The following is a 21,662-nucleotide window of genomic DNA, read 5'->3' as shown; positions in this document are numbered from 1 at the left end:
CGTCCAGGCAGGTTTTGAATGTCTCCAGAGACGGAGCCTCCACCACCTCTCTGGGCAGCCTCTTCCAGTGCTCTGCCACCCGCAAAGTAAAGAAGTTCCTTCTCATGTTTAGATAGAACTTCCTATGTCCAAGTTTTTGCCTGTTGCCCCTTGTGCTGTCACTGGGCACCACTGAAAGGATTTCCTTATGCTTCAACTGGCATTGTAAGACCATGGATATTCAAGGTACGTTTTAGTCTGGAGGATGTAAATTACATCACTTGTAATCTTACGAGACATTCTATAAAATGGTAACATGTTGGCAATTTAGTATCCACTTCTGTTTTTTAATACCTTAAGAATATTTATTAATGCTCACATACATAAAACATTTCATGTTTATGAAACCCAACTGGAAACACATGAACTACCACTTGATTTTAAAATCAATTCAGTATAGCTGTACACTCTGAAGATTACCAGGGAACATTGAATAATACCATTTTAAGACTTATCACATTATATATGGCAAAATGCAACAAGATGCAGGTACAACTAATTCCTTGAAGACCTTTACTTTTTCATAAAAATGCTTTGGAAATCTATTAGTACTACTTCAACTTTTCCCTATTCTTTCTGAATTTTGCTTAAAAATTAAAAGTTCCAACTCACAGCTCCATTAGAAACCATGTATATTTTATTACATGTGCAGTTAAGTCATAACTTTAAAAAAAAAAAATCCAGGATAGCACATACTGCAGCACTGCCAAAATAAAGTTCCAACAGCAACATTAACTTTTGCTCAAACTGACATTCTATATTTTTAGCTCTGCAACATGAATGCTATGTTAACTTTTTTAAAAAACTTTACTTAGATAGAATAGTTTTTCAAGTAAAAACAGAATTCATCTCATTGTGGAGAAAGCTCTTCCTGCCAGACCTAGAAAAGAAAACTTTCTATCTGGCCTATACAGGATTCTGTATCTTTCAGTTTCCAACTTACTGAAGAGTGGTGGAGCAGCGGCAAATTTACTTGGTGGTAAGAATATCTCACCAGCAACATACTGTTTCATAGCCATGCTCCAAACTCACTGCCTACAATCTTCCCTCCCACGATAGTTTCAGGTTCTGAATGTTAGTGATTCAGTTGTTAGTGACGTGCCACCTATCTTGTTGAAAGACTTGGGTTCTTCCAATGGCATTTGGCTGAAACATAGCTAAGCTAAGAAAGGGTATTTGAGTTTCAACTGGGAAGCTGGTGACAGGCTGTATTCTCTGCAAGAATCCCACAGCTCTGCAAAAACCTACTCACTTGAATGAGAAGCTCACATTTCTCTTCCATAGATAAAAACCTGAGATTACAAGGTAAACCTCTAAGATGAAACGTGTATCTCTAAGCTGCAGACTGCACTTCTAAGATACAAAAAAAAAAAAAATGCAACACAGGCTTATTTATACATTGGTCATTTACAGAGTATAAATACTCTAAGTTACACAGCTAGCTTTGCACATTTGGGATGTATTTTTAATTTATGCAAAAGGCATCTGCAGAAATGTCTCAGTTCCGTTCAATGTATTCTTTGTGACGGACTTGGATTTTATTGGAAGTTGTACAAAAATAATTCAGTATAATTTGTATCATTAGGCTACAAAGTCCACACCTTATAATGATCAGTAGTCACACCTCCAGGATAAAGACTCACAAGTCAGAATTTTTGTAGGGCACTTTAGGAAATTCTCATGTCAAGCTGTATCCTGTCTGCACAGCTGCAATACGATGCCTTTAAAGGTAGAGGATGCATTTTGCACACCTATCAGAAGGTGATAAAACAACAAAAACAGATAGTATGAAATTAATGTAAGGGTAGATAGTTCAAACTGTGATTTTTCCAAGCAGTTCAGAAAAGCTTTTCAATGCTTATAGGTAAACTTCTCATAAATAACACTAAGCTTTAAACTGTTTCAATTAATTCCAGCTTTAAAGAAAGGAAGGAGAAAGCTGTAAAGGCACATGTATCAACAAAGGTCTATGTCAAAAACCTATCTGTATCACTACAAAGTTATAATTTCCTTATCCATGTTTCGCAGCTGTTCTGTGTTTCAGCGTTGTCACTTTTATCATAGGTCCCATGGTATCTGGGTTTACTATAAAAGTTCTCATATCTTTTGTTTTCTTCTGTCTTGTGGAGTTTTCTAAATCCACAACAATCCATGCCAAAGACGAAAAGCTGAAGTATTCCCCATGATACAATATGTGATTGTCATAATAAATGTGTAATAATGATATCATATTTATATTTCATGGACTTTATACCAAATGGGCTTTAGCCTACATGATGTATGGTTACGACTCTTTTTAATGAAGATATTACCTAAAAGGGTGTGTTATGCATTGGTACACAATTTGCAAGGGTGAACACAAGGGTACGAACCCCTTTTTTTATTAAAGACAAATTTCAGAGCACGTACAAACTCTCTAGTTTCAGTACAGTATATTCATTTTCATCATCACCATCTTAAAGAGATACTGTTTAAAAAATCTGTAATTTTTGAAGAATAACATTAAAACGCTAAAGTAGTTACTACCTTTGCTTCTCTTGCCATTTTATAGTGTTCTGCAACGACTATACCCACACAGAAACACACTCCTCACTCTGAAAAATCCACATAGATGCAGGAGAATAATTATGTTATTACACAGCAGCAACCACTATGCTACTCACTATTAAAGAGGTTTTCACTACACACAAAATTAACTTGCAAATAATATATGTAAAATTTATCAATGCTAATCACTCTCATTTAAGTTCCTTTTTTAGACAAAATTACAAAATGGGATTTCCTAAACTTGTGACGGTGCTTTAAAATCAGATGTTCAGTCATTGCGATCAGCAGTGAAACTCATGAATCTGACACAAGTCCCTCCAAGTGCCACAGCTTTCTGTGCAATGTTACAGGCTGGTCATCAGGTTCAAGGGACCACCTCTTCACATGCCAACTACTCTCTGTTTTTCTTATTAGAAATATCAACTGACTATATACTCCTGCAACAATACTGCCACGTCACTCATGGAGTCCACTTGTTCAGCTTGTGCCACTGTTCACAGAAAACTCTGTACATTTTCAACTACTGCACACTTGCCCTTTGGTCTCCAGAAGAACTCAGCAGAACTGATAAACCAGTTGTGAAATCCTGAAATTCTGTGTTTATTGTGAATTTAACACTAAAGCAAAGTCAACACCCCATGTGCTGCTTCCGATCTTACCTCCTGTTCATATAAAGCATCCAAGCTGGGTTCTAGAACTGGCCAGGAGCTTTCCAGCAAAGAGGGGGGTTCCTTCAAAAACACTGACTTATCAAAAAGAACATGCTCTTTATCATCTGAAGCACTGCCTTCTCTCCATATTAATGGAGACAAGTCACACTGAAAACAAGGCAAAATTTACTGGAACCCTGCCTCTCACACTGCCAGCTAAATTTGTGAGAGTGGGACTTCAGAACAATCACACCAAGTTACACCAAAGGTAGATCTTCCATTGAAAGGCAGCCAGCTTCACATGGGGAATGAAGTCTTTAAGAAGTGGGAAAGCACACAACAAGTCACACACATGATAGGATCATTAGCAGTAACAGAATTCCTACCATTTGTTATTTCCAATTTGTTGCTTTAAGGTCATTGTTACATCTGACATTCTGTTTTCACAAAAGTACCTTTTTTCATGTCACTTTCCTAGATGTAACTAGTTTTGTCTGTTAGTCTTTGATGCCACTTACTTTTCCTGTATTGTAAGGCGTACAACATGTTACTAGATACAGTAGTGAAAATCGTTTCTCTTAAGTAATGTGCCAGCACGTTCATTACATCATGGAAGGTTCATTACAATATCATGTATAAGCTCTCATAGGTTGTCCTTTTTGAAAAAAACCCAAACTTTAAGAAGTTATTTACTGAAATTAAGCATACGTTATTCTTTTCACAGATTTATTGCTTCAACAGCACATTGTAAATGCACTCCACTGTACACTCTTTTTTTGGCAGCAGATACCCAGATATATAGTTTAATTGTAGCTCGCTTTAGTCAAATTAGTTGTGTCAAAACACTGGAAGAGGCTCAATGCTTTAAAACATAGAACTCATCCCAAATGCTTTTAAGTTTTGCACTGAGAAGGCACAGCATAATTTAAACATACAGAAAAAATTTTAAATCACTAGTGCACTATAACTCAAATTTCAAAATATTAAATGTTAAAAGGAGGTAAATAGGACACTGGTGTTGATTTAAACCCTACAGTTCTTAAGATGACTCTTCCTGGAACAACTACAGAAACCTTTATAAACAATCACTACCCAACACAGACTGTCCCATGAACTAGACGTGTTGTATGCTGTTCTTTTTCTCCAGAGAGACAAGTCTAATCTGTTCCAATTTGAGGTAGATAACATTATCTTTAATGATAATTCATTAAAAAGTACTACCATAAGGCAATTCTAAGTGCTATTTTCAAACGCTTCAAACAGAAATGTAATAAATATGAATCACAAACTCCTCAAGCTAAATGTACCATTCCTGTTGCATGTTTTTCTGAAAAAAAATAGATGGCAACCCAACCAACTGTGTTGAACTGCAGATAACTTCTTCCCAATGTGTCACATGAAGATAATTCTGTTATGTAATGACTTGCACCATAGATGCTAGCAACCCTCAGATAATTCAAAATTTTGGGGGTTGAAGAGATATGACCAGACAAGGAATGTCATCTATGAGCCAGATAAAAAGATAAAAGAACAAGGATAACCAACAAGGGCTCCAGCAACTTTACTGAAGCAACAGAAATGGGGGAGATCTCATGGAGGTACCAATCATTCATGTGAGCTCATTTTAGTGCCATCCAACCTATACATATAAAATATGTGCATAAATTTATATTTATGAATAGTTATCAGCCGTAACCTCACGAAATTCAGCAAGGATGAATGCCAAGTCCAGCCCCTGGGACAGATTCACTTGTTGCACCGGTACAGACTTTCCATGGGCGGGTGGGTGGGTGGATGAATGGCAAGCAGATCTGCTAAAATGGACCTGGTGGTCCTTGTAGGCAGCAGGTGGAGGATATATGCAAATAAAGAGAAAAAGCTTAATGAAAAATTTACATAATCCTACTGATGTGTACCGTACGTTCAGAAAGAAAGAAAATTTACTCAAACATCTTTGTCCAAAGTATGAAAAAAAAATCAACAGTGCTGCAATCCTGCATGAATAATAGAACATTTCTGCCTACAAAATTTCTAAAAGATGTAACAGCTAGTTCAGTTTAGGCTTCCTCGGTTTAGGCTTCCTCAATTTAGGCTGAATAATTCCTACTACTCTGTTCTTCTGGAATTCGTTTTTTTCTGGTAATAACAGCTGATCTATGCCACTGCCTACATCAACATCACCACCTCTCATGGAGGGGACACGTACTTGGCTGTGATGTTGTACTAAGTTGATACTGTCCTGATCTCTAAATTCTAGTCTGATTCTATTATTTACTTTTTCCCTGCCTTTGTTTTAAGTTTTGAATTCTAATCTTGTTCTGTCACTGACTTGCAATATATATTTGGCCAAGATATTTATGCTTATGTATTCTTAACTAGCATTCAGCTTGGGCAGCATATATCTATATGCCGAATACTAATAATCTGAGAAATTCAAAACTGGTGGCTATATATATTTTAAAAATTTGACATAAACCACAATTTAAAGGCTGTCTTTCAATTGCAACATCTACAAAACAAACAATTGCAGTTGCATGCAAACACACATATATGAAAAATGTTTGTCAGAAGCATAACTACTCTAAATACCTCTTTTGTTCCTATTGCCATGTTGCACAACTAAAATTACTGTGTAAATAAATGTATTTTCTTGCTAAACTGGAGCTACCTAGATTCCAAATACACATTCTCCGCAGCCATACATCTATTAATCTATCAAGAGTTTAGGCTCTACATCCTTTAAACAAAGGGGGGAAAATGAGGATGGGAGAGAGAGAGAGGCAATATAGAGATGATCTGGATTTTGAATTTACAGTACATGAAACTCCATTTTCTTTCACATACACAATTTCCTGTTCACTCCAGAAAAGTACTCCACAGATAAATCTTTAAAATAATAAATTCAAAATTATTAACACCTAAAGATTTATACTTAGAAACTACAAACTAAGAAATGCAGACTTACCACAGGCATGTTCTTATTTCTTCTCCTTATGCAGCACTCTGGAAGTTTATGAGGTACTGAAAGCCTACTACTCTTAGCACAGGTGACTTTATTTTATAAAATTTTAAAATGAAATTAGCATTTCTGATCCAAGTGCTACAAGGCATTGTCGAAGTCAAATTTTACATTACATATGTGACAGTCAATTTAAAACCTATTTTCAAGACACATTGGGTTAAAAACACACTGATAAAAAATATTTTTAAACTTAAATTCAAAAACTGTACTGTATGCATTTGCTCCAGGTAACTATGCAAGGACTGACTAATACCGCTATTGGCAAGACAGATTTCATCAGTGGTACAGCTATTAAATGTGCAGAATACCCATAACTGCAAACAAAACATACTCTGCAATCCTTGAGAAAACAAATATGATATTTTCAACTTTAGATGCCTACAACAATATAGATTTTATGGCAACCATAACTATGTCACAAAAGAAAACATGACCTATTCTCCCAACCCTCCACGTAATAACTGCTGCTCTCTCTCTGATCATTTTTCCCTTCACTCACTAGCTCCTACTCATTATCTCAGAAGGCTGAACTGATTAGTAAAACTAGTTAGATTCTGAATTATTCTTCTCTCTCTAGTAGTTTTGCTTCTATTACAGAAAAATAGAAGCTTTGAGGAAGGGCTATAAAGCCTTAGACATTGTCTGTTTATTCCAATGAGGTAAGATAAGTTAATAAAATAGGTATATTTTGCTCAGAAACCTTGCCTAACATTAAGTATTTATTATTTTTTTAAAGAAAAATTACATTAAGGACCATCCTGTGTCTCTTTCAAAACCACTGTGTTTATGTCAACTACGATAAAGTCCTGATACTGTGGTAAGAGTGTAACCATATTATTCTTAAGATCAGAAGAGACTTTCTCCATTTTACAACATTAAAAGGGAAGACAAATGAGTTTTTGTTATGGAAAAATCATTTCATGGATGTCAGCCTCAAAACCCTCAATCTGCTCTGGTCAATAAATGGTCAATAAAGCAAGATACCGTATTCCACCCTCTCTGTCTAAAACCGAAGCAGATACAGATCTGACTTCATACCAGTTTAGATCAATGGTACTACTCTGATAATAAATATAAAGTTATGTTACATAATCAAGATTCTGATTTTATGGTGTCTAGACAAATTCACTGCCTATATCTTCATGTTACAAAATTAATTTATTAAAAAAATAACTAATAAATGGAGCTAAAGCTAGTACAGAGAAGGAAACTAGAAGACAGTATCTGTGCCATATTAATGAACTGGCCACCTAGCTTATTCCTCTTCACTTACATGAAAAAAAACTATTAATCAGAAACTAATTAAAATGGAATTTATTATTCTGCTAAAAGAACACATAAACCTTCTATACTTGCAGCTCTAACTTTTCCAACTACAATCAGAATCTTTGGGGTTTTTTACAAAGAAGTTCTTTCGGCAGCCTCCCAGCATTTTGGCCTTCAGTTTTCGTATTTTGATCTGCCCTTACGTAGGCCAGAGAATTACTTTTTTATTATTGTGAGATCCTGTAGGCCTATATTTCAAGAAGCTGGAAGGCATACTAACAGAACAGCAACTCGCAAGGGCCATGCTTTCAGTTTGGTTCATCAAAAACACAACGATCAGAGCTGACCATGATTCAAGCACAGTTTCCAAATGAACTAGAGGAAGTAACTACCATTACAAAAGGAAGCATAACCGACTACCAAGGCTGCAAAACCAAAGGAAAAAATTCAAAGATATGAAATGCTTGAGTCCTCTTGACAAAGGTCTTCATTTTATCCTCCACACACTCATACATTAAAATGGTATTTTATGTGGTTGCATGACTTCAAGTCCATTGCTGGTGCATGCACTGACTGACTGATGAATGAAGATGCTTCCTCTCTGTTGCCCGAAATGTTCTGGAAAGCCTTATTTTATTTTGCTTCAAAAAGTATGTTGGAGCAACATGTTCAACCAACCGCAGATGACCAATATAGACCAATAAAATAAACTACAGTCAAACTGAAAACTAAGATACAATTACACGTGAACAAACACGATACAGCCTTTTACTTGCACAATTTAAAGCAGAACTGGCATAAAAATCCATTTTTAAAACAGCCATCTAACCTGTAAATTATGTCTATTATGTTGTCATAACTGATTGGTGCACAATGTTAACAAACACTTGTTTTTCCTCATCAAATATACGTTATATTAAATGGAACACCACCGATGATCTACCATTAAAAAAAAAAAAATCACTACCCCAACCATATCCCCTTTCTAGAATAAATACAACAGCTTCTCCAAAGGAAGCCAGGATTTAAAAAAATATATTCCATAAAACTAAAGTTAAAAATTCTTTACAATGAACTGGTTTAGTGATATTCCAGATCATTTCTTATATAACAACTTTTTGGCAATTAGTAATATTGTATAAGAAAGTCCCTTTGCATAGCTAAACTAGTTTTCTAGCATTTCTAGTCCTAGAAAAAGCAACACCTATGGAAAAATGTCACCTATGGAAAAAATCCTCGCAGTTAAAGACTCAGTGCTTGTAAAGATGCGTTTCTTTAGAGCATTTTGGTGTAATATAAGTAACTTTAGCACTTCTTGTGGTAAGACTGAAAACCACTCTTTTGGAGTATGAACCAAGCTGCTGTACCTTTAGCTAATGAAACTGCATTAACCCCATTTCTTTAGTGCAAGTCCGCATTTAATCTCATAAGAATCTGAAATACTATTTTATGCAGGGAAAAATATAATACTACACAAAGGATGAGCTCAAAGCATTCTACACTGGATCCCATGCAGGAGATGTAAACGGAAAATATCAGCAACTGTGTCTGTAACCTACACTAGGTAAAACACCTAGACTAGTATCAAAAAGACCAACATAAGAGATCCGAGTTTAAATGGATTCATCCGTGTAAAACACTCAAATAGTGCATACCAACGAGCTACCATTGTTGAAACCCATGTGCTTTCACTGTAGCCACAGAAGGATGTGGCACAGCTCCAAAACCCGCCCATGACTGCCCATGGAGAAATTTAATCTCTGCTAATCCTTATTGAAATATCTATCCACAACTCCATTATTTCGGTTTTCTTCTGAGAGAGGGGCTGAACGGCACTCAAAGACTATTTAATTCAAGGCAACACTCCATGAAACTCAGTTCAGTTCAAATCTAAAATTTGCCAAAACTACTAACTGGAAAACAGTAATTCAAGAAAGGAAAATAAATTATATTTATGGGCATAGAACTATGATTCAACAAATCAAGTTAGTCCATCTATAAAATAAAGTTGGTTAGACTTTTTGTATCTCTTATCTAGAGTTACATTAATCCAAACCTGGTGGTTTTAAGAGAAATAAATAAGACTCTCACAATTTATTATCATTTTAGATTCACACTGCTTAAATACGTTAAAAATATATAGAAGTCATACACTTCTATGACTCCACTCCTAATTGAAATTCATATCTCATTTTTTTTCCAAACTATGCATAGTTTTTTTGCTTTTAACTTCTAAGCCCAGATTCTCCTTTCCCTTTTTGGGGAAAAAAAATAAATATTAATTTACCTTTTGTTGTACATAGAAACCAAAGTTCTGCCACTCTCATGAAAGAAGGAAGAGTATCTAATTATTTTTCAATTACTATTATTTTAACTATAAGGAAAAAAAAAACAGATCTTGGAAGAAAGGTTTTTTACTTTTTTTAAAAGCTAGAGAGCTTGATTTTATGTGCTTAAGAATACAAATGGTGAGCACAATAGAGCTCTTGAACCAAGTAGCATCAGCCTGACTAGATACTTTTAAGTAAATATGTTTATATGAAACAAGCAAAAGATTGATCACCAAAAATGAAATAAGAAAGGAAGGAATTATTTCCTTCCATTGTTTCCAATTCAAATAATCTAGTATTAGAAGCAAAAAAAACCACAAATGGACAAAGAAGAAATTTTTGTTATTATGCTTCCTTAGATAGGTTACTACAGATGAAACAGGTGATCAGACAGAAAAAGGGAAACATGCTAGGACTATCAGCCAGAAATTGTAAAGCTACATTTTTTATATGTGTCCTTTTTAGTCTATAAACCCTCTTCTACTTTTAACTACCTCACTCCCCTCATACTTTACTTACTAAACGTTTGGGGTGGCGTCGATTTATGTCACAGAGGGACAAAAGAGTCTGGGGATCTATCTAGACATAAAATCACCTAAGCAACTTCCCATCCCCTAACTTGCAACAAGCTTTTAAATTCTCAGAAGATTAAAAAAATTGCTTATGTTAGAAGAGTTTCGCGCAGAGCTTACAACAGAAGCATAGATCCAGACAGTTTTATGCTTAGAGACTATTTTTGCAAAGCAAATTAGGCAAAACCACAATTAAATATTAAGTCCTAACAATATGTCTACAAACCTGTCTTTATGTTCCCTGCACATACTAAGAACAAGAACTCACCCTTCACCCACAGCTGTGTCCTAGAATAACAAGCATTCAGCTTTTTTTCATCTCTTACTGTGTCCCTTTTTTCCTCCTGTCTCCCATCTTCAGAAGAAAAAGCAAAGCACTTCATACAAGAAGCCCTGAAGCAAAGTTACACCGAGTTTTCAAGCCTATAATCTGATCTCCAGGCTAACCAGCGTTCTCACTGACAAAAAGAGCACTGAGAAGTTTAAGCATATCTGAAGCACCATTTAACATTTCATATAAGAGATGGCATTACTAAAATGGCTCTAGCTGTTCCTTGGGCACTTCCCCCAGCCAGCACCCCCTTAAACCCAGAGGGATGTAACAGGACATTTACTCTGTACTGCATCATGAAAAGTTGTCCCCAGCTGAGTTAACATCACATGCAGAAATATACGTATTTTCCTTAACATACTGCTATCTAAATCAGCTTGACCTGACTTGACCTAGTTAAACTTATGACATCTAATGAGAACTTAAGGTAGCACAGCTGAGATCATAAAACAAGCATATGCAATTGTTGGAGGATAATCACACAGAAACTAAATCACTTCACAAGTCAGTTTTGGGCACATTTCTACATTTTTGGATGTAAAACTCATTCAGAAAATAATTCTGACTGAAGTACTGGTCGATCCAAGACAAACATTCACAGCACAGACTTCCAAAAATTTTTACTTCTATTCACTTACGTGCAGATGCATGTATTATTAGCAACTAATGTTACAATATCGATTTATTGTTCTAAATATATTGTTCTGCCATTAACACTAGATATGTTCTTCATTCTTTCCCTTCTAAATAATATTTATTTGCTTATTTTATGCCATTATTAGAAGCAATAGAAATAACCAAGAAGACCAGATTGTCCAGGCAGTGACAGGTTAACAACAAAAGGTTGACTGAACTGCTAATGCACAACAGATGTACATCTGATTTTAAATATAATATAGAAATTTTGGGCTATTGGTTTATAAAAGTTTGACCAACTATGGTCTAGATATGCAATATAACACACACATGCATCTGCTTGGCATATTTCACACTATTTCCATTAAGTTGGTGCTCCTGCTAAACAAGGAGCAACCAACCAAGCCTCATGCGATGTCCCCAAAGTCATCAGTGAGAGACCTCAGCAAACCAAGGAAAGGCACATGCTCTACAGAAGAACTTCTGCAAACATCTCATTCTCCCCCCAAATCCAAATAGCTTTGACTCATCCCTTTCTAGCCTGGTAGACCTCTCTACCACACAGCAGAGAGATGTGCATCATTTACGTGCTACGTCTACCTGACCGCCAATTTTCACAGACCGCCCTTTGAATATCCTCACCTACCATCAACCCCACGATGACTCTCACACCTGATGCTTTCTGTTGCGTCCTCCCCATTATACAGCTCTCCTATTTTTATGGTATCACATCTTGGAAATCACGGGCATTCCTATTCATTCCCCTGTCACAATCTGTCATTAACTACCAAAAAACCCCTCCATTCTTGCAGGTCCAAGAAATCTTTTACAAAAGAAAGACAAAGAACAGCGCTTTTAAAATAAAATTACAAGGCTTACAACACGGACAACATTTGTTTCTGTTAAAAATCCTGGTTCATCTGCTATAGAACAAACAATTGGCACATATAATGACATATTAATAAAAGTCAGGGATACAAGACTTGGAGAAAATGTGAATTTCACTAACCTTAACTGTTGTAGCTGGGAGAGGCTCGGTGCTGTCTTTTCTTTTTAAAGCAGTTACCTTCAAATTAGGGGACTGAAACTTTACTATTTAATTAATACAAAAACTTTACTAATTAAAGGACTTACCCAGTTTTTCTGATTTACCATCTCACTTTTGTGTCTTGCAAAATAACCTTGATGCTTTTATAGTTATTAATAAGAGAACAAAGCTGCTTTCTGTTCAGGGCTGACACTTCCACTCATGCCCTACCTCACCCACTTATTTCTACTGATGTCAAATTTTACATTGCTCATTTAAAGAGGTTTAAAATACAAATAAGGCATACGTTAGAGTCAACAAAGCAAAACCTGGTGAACCTGTGACCTCTCAGAAAGCGATACTCACAGAGTACCCTCATTCATGTATTTATTTCTGTCCCTCAGCAAAATTTCATTTCTTTAATAAACTTGCAATGCAACAGGATGCAGACTGTGCACTAACTAGTTTAGAATTCTAAACAGGCAACTGAAAAAGCCTCCAAAAAACCCATCTGTGATTTCCCGTATCTTTCTGTCTTGAGTTAGCCCTAGTTTTGAAAAGGAGGGGATCCAAACACGTATTTTACTGCCTGTATTTGTCCTTTCTTTCATTTAAGAATCCCAGGCAGCTGGGTGTATATAAGGAGGGACTGTGTACTTCATTTCATCCTGGCAACCTTTAAGGATAATCCTATTTAATTTTGTAATCCTCCTTCTGCAATGTCAAACTTTAGCCTGTATGTATCAAATGGACCATGAATATTGCTAACAATCATTTTTCTTTCCCCTTTTATCAAAAATTGTTGGTGATCTCTGTTTTCTAATGCTTACCCTCAGCACAAAAGAAATTTTAATTGTCTCCAATTTCTTTTAGAAAAGCACTTGGTGTGGAAGTTACTCAATGTCGATGTGTAACTGCAACATCACTGAAGTGGGGAGGCAGGGGTACTATTTTTGGTTGACAAGAGGCTTTGTAGTTAACCCATTTCAGTCTCATACTGTATGGTTCAGGATGTGTAATGCGGTAGTCGCCCTCCAGCTTGATTGAAGCAAGAAGTCTATTAAGAAGCCTCAGAGCCTTACACCAGGAGCTCACAACCTGTAAAAGCACAGATTCCCAGGGCAATTTATGAAGCCTGTGAGTTGCTCCTGACCACCTGCTCCAAAAGCCCCACAAAAGCAGGGATGCTCACAAAAGCAAGGATTTGCCTTGCATGCGCACTGCACAGCAAATTTCAGTCTCACTACTCACACCCAATGCAAACAACCTACGTACTCCCAATCAGTGTGATCCCATGCCAGGAAAGGAGTTGCAGCAGTTTAAGTATTGCATTGCCACTAAAAGAATCTGTACAGCCAAAAGGCAGAAGTTCAGTATGGCTCTCCAAAGATGTCCAAAAATTTATGTATAGTCAGACACCACTCTCGCTGCAGGATGTGTAACTAAGAATGATGTTTGTTGCGAGTTTTCCCATATAAAAATGTCAAAACACTTGTGGTTTAAATCCTTCTCTAGGAGGAAAGATGTCAAAACAAGGATGAAGCCTCTTCTCAGGCTGAATGCTATCCTCAAAAGTGACTGTGTGTAGAGCTTTAGAATATGGAATATATATTTTTATTTTATTACTATTGTTCTATTAATACTTCATTCTGCTTGTTCTGAGAAAACCTGTAAAGTCAAGACTATTCTTGATGGATAGGTACAAAATAAAAAATTCTAGTTTTGTAGAAGCTGTATTATATGTCCTGAATTTTAAGGGTCATGTCAATTTAGAACACCCTACAAAATCTAAAATATTTTGAATCCATCATGTGTCATTCCCTTACTATTAGTTAACAGCACTCATCTTCAATACATAGTTTGCGTCAGGAATAAAAAAAATCATACATTTCCTGTAACGGTGCTTCAGATTTTTTTCAAATCTTGCTTAAGTAGCATGCAAGCATTCCATTAGCCAAAGAAGGCACATAGTTTTTTTCACATCCTAATTTATTTCAGTTTTATTGTGAAGGTAGGACGTTACTATCAGAAGGATTTGTTAAAAAGCTGTTCTCCAAGGATGTCTGGCACTTCTCCGCATGACACAGAACAACTGACATCCACTCTTCCGCCAATGCTCGCAGCATTGCTTTGGATAGTGCTCTTTAAATGCATGTGTAACAGCTGGAGTAAATCTGTGACTACTTGTCTATAAACTATTGATCGGATTTTTAAATACCTGCTTGTTAACAGCAATGAGGCCTAAGAAAAGCACCATATACTTCTCTAGAGAAAGCTCTTCCCTGGATTGGATTGGAGATGTGTCAAGACTTGTTCCCTTTCAAGTCACTGGGAAAATGCACATTAATTTTCATTGCAAATAGTATTTGACACTGACTCTTCAGGGATTTAGAGGACTATAAATATGCTATTGACCATTTCACATTCTTCAGAGCCAGTGAAAATACAGAACCACACAGACGAATTTCAAAGCTCCTCTCCAGTAAATGCACCCAGCTGTCAATGCTGACTGTTTAGGCGGATCTCCACACGTGTTCTGTTAGACACCCTGCTAAGTGCTGTGATGAACAGCATAGCTGCAGGGAGCTGCATTCTCCTGTCCATCCTCTTATGTACACATTTGCTGCTGTTTGCACTTCCTAACAGTCTAAACATACCACATTGCTTTAGGTATAAGAAGACACTTTATCTACCTATCTGTTCTCTATTTATTGCAGACTGCTTCAGTTAAAAAGAAAAAAAAATGCTGGGAAAATCCCTGCCTGTCACCACATAGCCATGGAGTGCTACCTAAGCAATTCAGTGCTGAGAAAAAAACCAAAACACTAAATGCCTCTCTTTCTGAAATGAAAGGAGTAGGGGATAAAGCACACATTTGCTGTGTTTACAGCTCTCTTTGGGGAAATGCAGTGAAACTACTTCAACCTCCATGCTAGCAGCACAGCAGATCGTTGGTAAAGAACCAGTAGCCAGATTCCTTAATTATAAGTCCACAGTAAGTTTTTCCTACAGCACGCTTTAAAAGAACTACAAGGTGTAAGTTATATATTTATCTACTGGTCACAAATAAAACTGTTCAACAACATTTTACATGCTTTTTTTTCTTATTTCAAATATTACCGCAAAACACGGGCAAGCAGTAGAAACGACCACTTAAATAATTAATGGTCCAGCTCTGCAATTCATCACTTTCGGAAGAACAGTCTCACCGGCATCAGCAAGACTGCTTACATCCTGGTATTTGGCGAACGATGAACACCAAGCAGGCACTCAGCATACAGATTGAGAATTCTTGGAAACGTCTCCTTATTCATCTTCCCACAGCACTAGTGCAGAATCCCAAAACATACTCAGAGCAAACCCCTTTGAGCTACAAAAGGATCTAAGAATCCACAAGGGTTTTACCAAGGAGTTGGATAGGGCTGTCACCATTGATCATGCGAACTCTGAGATTACACCAAGGTCACAGTGATGGAGTTTCTAGATGGTCCATGCATATCTCCAGTCTTCAGTTTGATTAGAAAATACCCATTGAGTTATCTTCATTTGACAAGACAGGTTGCCAAATGAAGCCAATACTGGCAGTCAGAATTCTGTTAGTAATTATCTGGGAGCACAGCTCTCATTTTTCATTTGTATATTCACATGATTAACATGGTGTGTTAATGAACCCCATTATTATCACCCCTACACACTGGCTTTTGACAAACAGTTCAAGAAAAAATGTACTATTGAAGCTCTCAAGAACTGTGAAATAAGATACACAGGGAAGCTTTAATGTTGTGCTGTACGTTACATCCTTTCCCCAACTGCAACCAGTGAACTATTCAAATAGCATCTACATCCCACTTCAAGGCGATAAGATGCCTAACGTCTGCAACAATATTCTTTTGTCTTTCTGCTTATAGAAAGAGCAGTCAAGACTTCTACACGGACATTTTTTCTATTTCCTGAATGTCACTGGCATGTCAGACGTCTCCAAGTCTTGAGAAGCTGGAACGAACACCAGCATCCTGACTTGGGTGGCACAACTATTTCATGCAAGGCCTTTTCTTCATTTTATTGAAGATCCGGTATCTTTTCACAATACTAGCCCTACAGCATCAGCCACACACGTGTACTGCCATGAATGACCCTTCCCTGCACATGATGGTTGGACTCGATGATCTGAAAGGTCCCTTCCAACCTAGACAGTTCTATGATTCTGTGATGGCCAAACCTCTTCAGTTGTCCGTTACACTTCTTCACCCTTCCTCCTGTATGGCAAAATCACTGTCGTCTGTCAGACTATAGTTACTTTCCCTGATGAATAAAGAGATTCACTAAAAAGCTACTATCTAAAGAGCAGAATGGTAGAAGTTTTGTTGTTAGACAGAGATGCTGTATTTCACACTGAAGAGAAAAACTGCAGAGTGGAAATCTAATCTGCATATTAAGGGACTTACAGACCACTTGTTTGGCTTTCCGAAGTGTATGCAACCTAGTAACCCTAACTCAAAGTCTGCATGGTTTTGAAATGAAGAGTGTATCTAAGACATTTATACCACATTTTCTCCAAAATTTCTTTACATTTAAAATGAAAAAATAAATTGTAATTGAGCAACTACAAAGATTTATTTGTAGGTTCAAGTTTCAATGGATTTTTACATCTTTAAAGAAAAGGTAGTTTGAAACATTGCTTGGCTCTTTTTGCAGGGCAAGGCCTAGAGGATACAGGGTGGAATATGCAACGTATGTATGATGTTTTTTCAAGACTCTTGGAAACAGAGCAACTTACATATGTGAGAGAGCCCAAGCAATGACTGAATACAGAATGACAAATAACTTAAGATTTGTTATGACAACTTTGACATAATAGCACTGTGCAATTTTTTTTTTTACTATGTGCCTGATGCAGCAACACTCTCAGGAAGAACAGCCGCTTAACTATTTCACTGCAAACAAGACTATGCAGTTGAGGATCATGACAACACCGATCAATGTCAACAACAGTTTCCAATTTTATTTGAGATAGACAGAATAGTTTATATTTCAGCGCCGTCTTTCTGAATGGGGAACGTGATCCGGGCACATGCATGCGTAGACAGCCAGTAGGCTGGGAGTAAGCTGGTACTCCTAGGAAAAGTCGACTAAACCAGAAATTACTACTGGGGCTCCTAAGGAACTGGGGTCTATTTAAACAGCGAATTTCAACTTATAAATCAAGTCAAAGGAATTACAGATATGCAATGATGTACATCACTTTTGAGTGACAATTCTCTCTACCAATTTCTTTGCAAATATTTTCTCTAACTTAATTTTACCCATACGCCATGTAGAAGGAAGTAAAATTCTAACAAGGAGCACAGAAGTCAAATGCTTTTCCAGAACATAAAAATCCTTTACCTGATTGCTTTCAAACCAACTTCAGTTGACTTTCAACATTTTTCTCCATAATTAATTCTGCTACCATGCTTTGGAAAATCTGACAAAATGTCAATAATTAGATGCCAACCAGTCAATAATTAGATGCCAACAGTTGTGTGAAACTTGGCAGCTTCACCTTGCAAGAGTGCAGGCAAATATTTTATTTGGTGTCAGTCCACACACGTTCCCTCTCCACCACTTTCAGTTTGGGTTTTGACTTTGTGAGTAAGTCCAAACAGGCGAATGAATAAGTAGTCCAAATTTCCACATTTTACCTAGTTTCACTTCATGACCATGCAAATAAAAACCAGACAGACATACCTTCATGAATCAACAATGGAACGAGTTAGATGCTCAAATTCAGAAAGAAATACAAGAAAACATCTATTGTGACTGTGGTGATTTACACCCATCTAGCCACGCAAAAAACCCAGGGTCACGATGACGTTAACTCTCCCCATTACTGTTTGTATTCTATATTTTGTAAAGTGCTGCAGGCGTGTGAATTTATGATGCTATATAAAGGCCCAAAATCAGAATAACAGTAGTAATAATTGGTTTTGGTTTAAATCCTGTCAGCATTTTACATCTTCCCAGCTGCTCTCTACTCTTTCCATCCCCCGCCAAGTATCTTGGAATCGCAGCGCACCAGGTCACCACTACTGTTGTCAGTGTGCCCAATTCTGGTTCCTTACCTGGTAAAAAGCATGACTGATCTGAGAGAAATTATAGCAGGTGAAATTTGTTTTAAATAAGGGAGGTATGCCACAGAAGTAGTAACCATTCAAAAGGTCTGACTGCATTAACATTTCTGCTGAGAACGTACTCACTGTGTACTTCTATGGAGGATCTTAAAGGAAAAAGAGGTATGGAGTCCCAAATCAAATTAACTACAGGTTCCACATGTGGGAAGTTGTGAGGTAGAGAAAAAAGGCCAATCAAATGAGAGAAAAGGAATAATGAAGATGAGAAAGCAGGCATAAAATATTGGTAGAAGTAGGAAAGACAGAACAGTCTGAAAACTGAGATCTAGAGGACAGGTAAGATAACACAGATGATAACTTTAGAATATAGGATGGGAATGATGAACAAATGGATTACAGAAGGACTGGGGGAGAGATGATGATACAGTGAAGAGGAAGGAGGGTTAATTAATTACAGGCACACACTGAAAACCAAGATAAAACCAGGGATGGAGATGAGAAAAGTTGACGAAAGAATGGCGTACAAATAAAAAGGAGATCCACAAAAGAAAGGTATGGGACTGAGGGACAAAAGTGTATCTGGAAATGGGACAAAGAACACCAAAACTTTACAGGACAAAGGCACAAGTAGGATTTGAGAAAAATTATGAGTGGGATAATATAAGTATGAATGGCAAAATGGTTAAAAATAAGCACAGAGATAGGAGCCAAAAGGATATGAAAGAAAGGCTATGGAAGACCTCAGGAAAGGGATGGGAGTGAAAAGCAGCAGATGAAGCTGACACTTGGATGGAGACCCTGGTGCTACCCCTGCATGCAAGGTCATCTTACCAATCCACCACAGGTACTGAAGGAGGCGAAGGAGCCCGGGTAGCGGAGGACAGCACCACTGTAGTAACAAGCTCTCTCAGGTTGTGACTGTGCAGCACCAGGCGGGCTTTTGCCTTCACCCCCGAGCCGCTCTTCCACGGCAAAACCAGGAGCCAGGAAGCGGCTGTCCCTCTTGAGCAGCAGGTAGAGCTCCTGAGCAAAAGCCGGGATCCTCAGCAGCACCTCATCTCCATCTTCTGCTGGAGGTGGTGGTGGTGGGGATGGTGGTGGTGGCAACTGAGAGGCAGCACCAGACCCCTGGGGCAGGGGGGACCAGTGGTAAAACTCCTGAGATTCATACTCATCCTCAGTGTCCTCTTCTTCTGCCGCCTGCCCCACAGCCTGCGCCTGCCCCTCCACCGAGGAGGAGACTGAACGCACCTCCCGGGAACTGCCGGCCACTGGGCTAGGTGTGACGGGATTGCTGAGGGTGCTGCTCCGGTTCCCACAGCTGGGGTCAGCACTGCAGCCCCCACCACCACCGCTGCCACCCGCTGGCTCCTGCTGGCCCCTGCTCCACAGCGCAGGGAAGACGATCTCCCACTCCTCAGTTTCTTCTGCAGCGTGGAGACCTGCGGGAAGGCCAGCAGATGCTTTAAGTGAGTGAAGCACCCAGCTGCACACAGCGCTTGCCAGAAACCTACCCTATGCCCTCCACAACACGCTCCCCCTGGCCTCCAGCCCACCAAGCATCCCACCCAAAATACAAAGGGTTCCATTTGGCCCTTTCATCCTGTCCTTACACACGGCAGAGGGGCCAGCCCCTAGAAGTCTCTGTACCAGTTCAGGGGTCTGGGACATGCCACCATCCTGGTAAACACTGAGAGAGAGCTGGAGCTCAATCTGGGCAGAAGTTGTGTTTGTACCAGCAGCTGGGGATGTTCTTCATGACCACCACCTCTATGCAAGGAGAGCTGCACAAACCTTTCATCATTTAGACAAAGTGTCAATTTTTTCACACCGCTAAAAAGAAAATGTTAGTTTAGCAGGGAAAACCTGAACAAAAAATTTGAAAATTTCAGCCTTGTTCTCGGCCCGCTTTGCAAGTCCCAGTATGATTTCAAGAGTGCAGCGAAACACACACACACGCCCCACGGCCGCACATTTGCGAGGGCACAAAGAAGTGGCAGATGCATGCATATGCTGTAGCGTCATTATCACCACAATCAAACAGAACTATAATCACCAATTAGCAATGTCTGCGTATTACATGCACCGTACCGCAACTTAACCAGGATTCCCCGCGCGCCAGCATTACGTTTATAAACATGGGAGCCCACACGACCTCCGCCAGCCTGCGACAGAAGGCAGTTCCAGTAACACACTCGTCCCACGCACGCTGAGATGACAGGGCTGTGCATGAAAATCAGTGCCCGCACCGACGGGCGCGCTGCCACGCACCGATCAGGCAGCACCTCACCACCCACCGGCTACAGGCGACGGGCTCGGCTGTTCAGCGGGCAGGTACCGGCTACCGGCGGGGCACGGCGGCCGCCCCGGGGCTCGACCCCGGCCCGCGGAAGGCGCGCACTTACCTGCGGCCAGCCCGCTTGACAGCACGCACAGCTGGTAGAAAACGCAGCAGACGCGGCTCAGGCGCATCCTCCCGCCCATCCCCAGCGGCTCCGCGTCCGCGGGACGCCGACAGGCAGGCAGGATGGACAGGGAGGGCCGTGCCGTGCCGAGCCGTGCCGTGCCAAGCCGGGCCGCGCCGGGAGCGCCGCGGAGAGCAGCCACCTGGGCGCCCGCGGAACAGCCGCAGGCGAGAGCGAAGCGGGCGCAGCGCGGGGTGCGCAGCCCAGGGCGGGCGTGTGCGTGCGTGGGCGCAGGCAGGCAGGAGCGCGGCCCCTGCGCGCACACAGCGCCCGGCGGCGGGCGGGCGGCTGCGCCCCGGCGGCGGCGGCGACCGCGCTGCCCCCGCCCGCCGCTCGCCCCCACGGGGCGGGACGCGCCGGGCCCCGTCCCGTCCGGCCCCGCCCCGCCCCGCCCGGGCGGGCACCCGGCGCGGCCCCCCCTTTCCTCCACCCCTCCAGCCCCACCGCCATCCCGCCGCCGCGCTCCGCGGAGCGGCCAGTGCCGGCCGCGCCCCGCGGGCACCTTGCGCGGGCGCGGAGGCCGGGAGACCGCGCTTCGCACACGTCCCGGCTGGGCGGGCGCGCAAGGGGGTCGCCGCGCGGTGCCGCGTCCCCGCAGCAGGACGGGCTCCGCTGGACCCCCTCGTCCTTCCGCGCAGCCTTTGCCGGGGGTTCAGGGAGCAGCAGA

The 21,662-nt window shown here is 39.9% G+C and overlaps 1 protein-coding gene across 1 annotated transcript in view; it reads right to left on the bottom strand.

Annotated features, from left to right (window-relative positions):
- Nucleotides 1–21,313, bottom strand: part of ADAMTS19 (ADAM metallopeptidase with thrombospondin type 1 motif 19) — a 147,399-nt gene extending 126,086 nt beyond the window's left edge. Inside the window, exons 1-2 of the mRNA XM_074569395.1 lie at nt 20,936–21,313; nt 19,362–19,972 (exon numbers count right to left, since the gene is read on the bottom strand). Coding sequence (XP_074425496.1) covers nt 19,362–19,972; nt 20,936–21,014 — 690 coding nt within the window. The 5' untranslated portion in view covers nt 21,015–21,313. The remainder of the gene's footprint in view (nt 1–19,361; nt 19,973–20,935) is intronic.
- Nucleotides 21,314–21,662: the final 349 nt, after the last annotated feature.

Source organism: Larus michahellis, chromosome Z, assembly GCF_964199755.1.
Source record: "Larus michahellis chromosome Z, bLarMic1.1, whole genome shotgun sequence".
NCBI lineage: Eukaryota > Metazoa > Chordata > Aves > Charadriiformes > Laridae > Larus > Larus michahellis.
Note: the sequence above shows the minus strand (reverse complement) of the source record. Positions and strands in the feature narration are given on the sequence as shown.